This window comes from Anoplopoma fimbria, chromosome 19, assembly GCF_027596085.1.
Source record: "Anoplopoma fimbria isolate UVic2021 breed Golden Eagle Sablefish chromosome 19, Afim_UVic_2022, whole genome shotgun sequence".
NCBI lineage: Eukaryota > Metazoa > Chordata > Actinopteri > Perciformes > Anoplopomatidae > Anoplopoma > Anoplopoma fimbria.
Window position 1 is genome coordinate 5,109,418 of NC_072467.1, and position 7,039 is coordinate 5,116,456.

Consider the following 7,039-nt stretch of genomic DNA (forward strand, 5'->3'; position numbering starts at 1 on the left):
CACACTGAACCTCCAAAAAGCCTTGTAAAGCACCCGCTGTGTGTCCTCCCAGCAGCCAGAGGTGACCATGTCACTGAACGCCTCGCTGCAGTAACTCCAGGCTTTCTGCCAGGTCAAAGACATTCACACTGAGTAGTACACAAGAGAAAGGCAGGTGACACAGCAGCTTCTTTGAGTGGATGCACCTGTCTCTCGGTTGATGCTGAATGTGTGACTAATTTGACAATTTACAACTGTACTTAATGAACGGACTCATAAAGACTGTTTTCAGCTGCCCCAGGAGGATGAGACAGCCCCTTTGGTTGCCAGTGGTCCTTGAAGCTTCCAACAATAAATATGATACAACATAAGTCATTATTATTTCATGTCAAAATAGTGTAATCACATTATATGAAGGGTATAGGCCTACAAAATGACGTCAGTCACTGGCTTATAAACTGCAACATCTGTATTAATCAGATATTTTCATCAATTTAACTTAACATTTTGTGTAGATATTAACACTTAGGGGCTGTCACCTGAAATAATTTGTCAATCTATGAGTGTGGAAGATCACACAACTAATGTAGGAGGAAGTCCTTTTGGATTTGGAAATGTATGGCTATTTATGTTTAAAACAGTTTACTAAACACATTGCTAAAAATAATGTTCTTGGCGTGAAAGCTGTGATATGTACAGTAACTGGCTGACAGCAATTAGCAAGTACGTTGCTGTAGTACATCTCACAGTATGTTTACTGTAAAATAAATCACCATACCTATAAAATACAGTATTTATTTTTAGAGTAATACTCACAGTACTGTACTTGTCACCACAGTAACAGGAAACTGTATTTATTTTAAACAGCAAATCTTAAACTACAGTAACATGCATCACTGCATTAATTGTAATACTGTAAATTAATAACAGTCAAATAATTACATACTATAAAATAAAGACAGTCACAATAAGTAATTTATTTATCACTTTCAACATTAAACATTTTAAATACAATTTTACTTTGTATTTTCTATGTTGTAAACATTTTTTGTTGTGTAAACATCATCACTGCTTTCATGGCATTTCTGAACATAGAAATTTCTCCTCTTCAAGTTAAACTGACAAAGCAAAGTAAACTTGTTTTCAAGTAATTTGACAGTAAACCGTAACATTCAAGCACTGGAAGCAACTAAAATGTTGTGGTAAAAGAGGAAAAGTATAAAAACACAGAAATTCAATGTGAACTTCAAAAACTGCAGAATTTTAAACAATATATATATATATATATATATATATATATATATATATATATATATATATATATATATATATATATACACATAAATCACATGTTTTGTAATTATTCCCAAATACCCCTATATTTATACATACATACACATACACACATATAGATAAAAATGGAACAAGAGAGGAGGAGGGAAGCAAGAAGGAAAAAAGTTAGAGTAAATGTTGTCAATATTTCTATAGATGTGTGCCTATGTGGGGGTTTCTTCCCTCTATGTGTACGTAGATAAAATCAAATATTAAGTGTCAGCATACTGTATTTGGCCAAAAAAGGAGCCACCTTCAGTAATTATGCCTGTGTCATCTTTTATTGTAATAATACAGTACCTGTTTTTTTGTTTTTTGTTTTTCAAAACGCCTAACCTAACTTTATAATGCAATGCATCTGGTTTCAGTAAACAAACACAAAATGGATCAAACATACAGACTAACTGTTGTTCTAAAATACTTAATGCTGTATTGTATGGAAGCCCCCAAAACAATGACTTACTATCTCATAATTATGAAGCCATTGATTGACACCGATGTGTAGGCCATACCCTTCATATAATGTGATTATATTATTTTGACATGAAATAATAATGACTAATGTTTTATCATGGAAAAGATAAGCAACATCAATATTTTAGAGCAGTCTGTCTCTGGAGAAAACTATGATCTCACAATAATGAGATAGTAAGTCATAATTTAAGAAAGTTTCTCATTATAATGACTCATGACTCACGGGATCATTATTACTATACATACTTACACCTTACTGTTTATACTATATATATACTGTATATATCTTGCATCTCATATCCACTGTTCATACTGTTTATACTCTCATACTGTTATTTTTCTTTTTTTTTATTATTATTTATCTGTTATTTATACTGTTATTTATCCAGCACATTGCACTGCACCTTTACTGCTTCTTTTGCACTTCTGGTTAGATGCTAAAACTGCATTTCGTTGTACTAGTACTTGTACTAGGACTTGTACTAGGACTTGTACTTGCTTCCCTCCTCCTCTCTTGTTCCATTTTTATCTATGTGTGTATGTGCATGTATGTATAAATATAGGGGTATTTGTGAATAATTACAAAACATGTGATTTATGTATATATATATATATATATATATATATTGTTTAAAATTCTGCAGTTTTTGAAGTTCACATTGAATTTCTGTGTTTTTATACTTTTCCTCTTTTACCCCAACATTTTAGTTGCTTCCAGTGCTTGAATGTTACGGTTTACTGTCAAATTACAACAAGTTTACTTTGCTTTGTCAGTTTAACTTGAAGAGGAGAAATCTGTATGTTCAGAAATGCCATGAAAGCAGTGATGATGTTTACACAACAAAACATTTTTACAAAATTGAAAATACAAAGTAAAATTGTATTTAAAATGTTTAATGTTGAAAGTGATAAAAAAAATACTTATTGTGACTGTCTTTATATAGTACTTGTACTCTGTGCAATGACAATAAAGTCGAATCTAATCTAAAAAAACATATATATCATTTTCATCAGAGTGCCAGATATGGGCTTCCGTAGTTTTGTCTCGCTGTCTTCTTGCTGCAGGACGATGTAATATTTCTAATAAAGCCATTAAATACTGCTATTACTGTATTATTAACACGGTGTAAAGGATCCAGGAGTGTCCTCACAGTAACCTTACGTATTACCTCCACTAGGAGCCGCTGGCCGGCGGCTGAACCCGCTTTAAGCCGATAGAGCCGCTTTATTCATCCGCAGCGATCCGGGATGCTCCGACGCTGCTGGGAATGCCTCAGAGGGTCGAGCAGCCTGGCAGTCACCGGCGTACGAGCACAAAGCTTCGTGGGAGAAAGTTTCTGCACACCAAAAAGTTCTTGGATACGCTTCGGGATGAGTGGGAGTAACTGATGCGTTGTTTTGGAAAGCGTGGACGGGGATGTTGTTCGGCTTTTCACAAGTTTAGACAGCTAGCTCAACGCTGCGCCGACGTCTGCTAACGCTAGCCTGCTACCGCGTTAGCCTAGCCTGCTAACGTTAGCCTAGCCTGCTAACGTTAGCCTAGCCTGCGAGGTAAATATTAGCACTGCCTCTCGGGGTTTCCTGATCCTGCGTTCTCGGTACCAGGGCCGGGCCGTCGCCGTGTCTGCTGTGTCCTCGTTGTATTGGTCGTAATAGTACGCTTCTCTCCGACGCGATGGGTGGCCTGTTGTTACGCTACACACAAAGCTAACAGGCTACAGATAGCATGTTTGAATGCTAGCTGACGTGAGCTAACGTTGCCGAGCCAGCCAGCAACTTCGGCAGGAGAGTTTCGGCGAGCTAACAACGACGGTATTGTCGCCCACGACCGACCCCCGCCGCCAGAAGCAGTCAACCCGCAGTCATGTTTGAAATGGAGACGCATATATCGTGCCTTTTCCCTGAGATCCTGGCCATTATTTTCAGTTATCTGGACGTTAAAGACAAAGGGAGAGTAGCCCAAGTGTGCGCGGCCTGGAGGGACGCGTCCTACCACAAGTCCGTGTGGAGGGGGGTGGAAGCCAAGCTCCATCTGCGGAGAGCCAACCCGTCTCTGTTCCCCAGTCTGCAGACCAGGGGCATCAAAAAAGTTCAGATTCTCAGCCTCAGGCGAAGTCTGAGCTACGTAATCCAAGGGATGCCGCACATCGAAAGCCTTAACCTGTGCGGCTGTTTTAACCTCACAGACAACGGACTCGGACATGCCTTTGTGCAGGACATCCCATCCCTGCGGGTGCTGAACCTCAGCCTCTGTAAACAGATCACTGACTCCAGCCTGGGCAGGATTGCTCAGTACCTCAAGAACCTGGAGGTGCTTGAACTCGGGGGATGCAGTAATATCACAAACACCGGCCTGTTGCTCATTGCCTGGGGCTTGCACAGACTCAAGAGCCTCAACCTGCGCAGCTGCAGGCATGTTTCCGACGTGGGCATCGGTCACCTGTCCGGCATGACCCGCAGCGCGGCGGAGGGCTGTCTGTCCCTGGAGAAGTTAACCTTGCAGGACTGCCAGAAGCTGACAGACCTTTCTCTGAAGCATGTCTCAAAGGGCCTGAACAAGCTCAAAGTGCTCAACCTCAGCTTCTGCGGAGGGATATCGGATGCAGGAATGATACACCTGTCTCATATGACCCACCTGTGCAGCCTGAACCTGCGGTCGTGTGACAACATCAGTGACACGGGGATAATGCATCTGGCCATGGGCTCCCTCCGGCTGTCTGGACTCGATGTCTCCTTCTGTGACAAGATTGGAGACCAGAGCCTGGCTTACATCGCCCAGGGGTTGTATCAGCTCAAGTCCCTCTCTCTTTGTTCCTGCCATATCAGCGACGATGGCATTAACAGGATGGTACGCCAGATGCACGAACTCAAGACCCTCAACATTGGACAGTGTGTGAGGATCACAGACAAAGGGTTGGAGTTGATAGCGGACCACCTGACCCAGCTGACAGGGATCGATCTGTACGGTTGTACTAAGATCACCAAGAGGGGTCTGGAGAGGATAACGCAGCTCCCGTGCCTTAAAGTGTTAAACCTGGGACTGTGGCAGATGACTGAGAGTGAGAGAGTGAGGTGAAAGCTCTCCTATGTAGTATACATGTTTTAATTGTGTATAGTGCTCGGCTGCACACTGAGATAGACTGTTTCCACTCTTAATTTTACCTTCTATACTGTGACTAAAAACAAGGAGAGGGCCTCGGCATCGATCACTGGAATATTGTTCACCTCCACTGCAATACTCCACTTTTGGTTTCAGTCTTGCTCTCTTCTGATGTGCATTGTTTAATCTCAGCCTGTGTACAGTTCTTACTATCTAGCTACCTCACCCATTAAACACAGGAGTGCCTACTATTGCTGAATACTAAATTACATTGCATATTTTTGTGACTCACACACCAATGGAGATTTAGATATTTTTAAAAATCCCATTGCAGAATAATAGCTAGGCATTTTAACTCTTAACAGAAAGGCAAATTTTGATAGAATGTTTTTTTTGGCTGATGTATTTTTTACTTGCGTAACCAATATTTTTTGTATTGAGTGAAAAAATTGTACTTCAAATTGAAGTGGGTGGATCACTCCCGTCTGTCTTTGTTTACCTGTGTATAGTTGGCTATGTTTCATATTCCTGAGGAAATAAGTATGTATCAGATGTTCCAGTATGCTACTCTGTCAAAGGTTCATCAACACAACTACAGTAAGGCGTAGTAATTAACAGCTGCCAAGGCTTTATGCAATACCTTAAAACTGTTTTATCAGTGGTCTTTCTCCTGAGGAGCTTCCAACGATAGTGTCAGAGTATTTGTTTAAAAAAGCAGTAATTTAAGATTGTTTTATATTCATACAGTAGTGATATTTATGAATAAAGATGGCAAATATGTTTCAGTTTTGTGTTTGCTTGTAGATTTGTACCAGTTTTACAATTATGACTGTAGATCTCTTTGGTTTTTTTCAGAGTAGGGCACCACTTTCAATGTCTCATCTATAAAACACAAGTCTTAGTAGCCCAGTTTATGTGTATATACCTGCACACGATGATCAGATGAATGCCTTTTGGATTTATTTCTTTGAATACCACCATTACTTGAAATTTTGAGAATTATATTAAGATTATTTTAATCATTTCACAGCAGTTAATACCAAGTCAACTTTTACAGCTGAAAGGAATTCACACTTCAAACATCTTTAACAAACCGGCATTAAATCGTTAAATGGTTTCTGAGAAAGGTATTTTGACTTGGAAAACTAATTGGGGTTCCTACTGAATCCAACTGGCACTAGAACAAACTTCAAATAATGCCCAGCTGTGTCCCAGATCTTGAATTCAAAGCCTCATATAGCAAGTTTCCACCCTGCTTAGCGATCCTTGAGTAAGATCTCAGGGTCCTTATTTATAATGTGAATGTAATCCATGTTCTCAATACGTTTGTGGAACTATAACTATACCAACTCAACTTAAAATAAATATTGTACAATTTGGTTTACAATAATAAAAGGCCCTACAGCCTAAATCTACCAGATGTAACAAATGTTTTCTTTAACCTTTAAATCACCTTTATCTCAGCTGCAAATGTGAAATCAGTCGGAGGGCTCGTCTTCAAACTTGTTATAGAATATTCACACATTTGGATGGAGTTTAAGTATAAGTAACCAGTGGTTTGAATCCAGCTTTTTTCAAAAACACAGAATTGCAAGAAACCAAGGCTTATAATTTATTTATTTACATACATACAAAATCCAAATAACTCACAAACGTCTGTTTTGCTTTCTGTTTACAGTTTGAATCTTATCACGAACAGACAGAAGGCAGTACATTTCTTATACAAATGCAAAATTAAAAAAAACAAATACCATGAGCTTGACAGATGCCCCTTAATCAGCCCTGTGTTCCTCATTAAAGAGTCGAGAAAAAGAGATGACAAGACATTAAGGCAAGGGCAGGGACACACAGGCCAAAGTAAGGGGAATTAAACACTTAGAAATGCTTTCTTCTTTCTCAGAACCCAGTGGTTAAGGGCAAGGGGGTTGAAATGAGACATCGAGAATAGAATCTCCACTCAAAGAGTTTTGAAATACACGAAGAACAACAAGCATCCCACTGACATCGTCCAAAACCAGTGAATGCGTTTTGTTTTCAGTAAAACACACCACTAGTCCACCAAGCATACACAGGAAGTTTGTTAGAAAACCTCCAGATGTAGTTCTGTTATGTCGCATTATGTTCCACTTATAACAGCAGGAGGGCCATGATGGT

General features: G+C 39.5%; 1 protein-coding gene across 1 annotated transcript; it reads left to right on the top strand.

Annotated features, from left to right (window-relative positions):
- Positions 1-2,838: 2,838 nt before the first annotated feature.
- LOC129108382 (F-box/LRR-repeat protein 14-like) lies at positions 2,839-5,659 on the top strand. The gene has a single exon (XM_054620170.1). It carries the CDS (start codon positions 3,650-3,652, stop codon positions 4,859-4,861), a length of 1,212 nt encoding a protein of 403 aa, XP_054476145.1. The 5' UTR covers positions 2,839-3,649; the 3' UTR covers positions 4,862-5,659.
- The last annotated feature ends 1,380 nt before the right edge of the window (positions 5,660-7,039 follow it).

Coding starts and splice junctions, on each gene's coding strand:
- LOC129108382 (XM_054620170.1), top strand. CDS start 3,650: ATGTTTGAAATGGAGACGCATATATCGTGCCTTTTCCCTGAGATCCTG.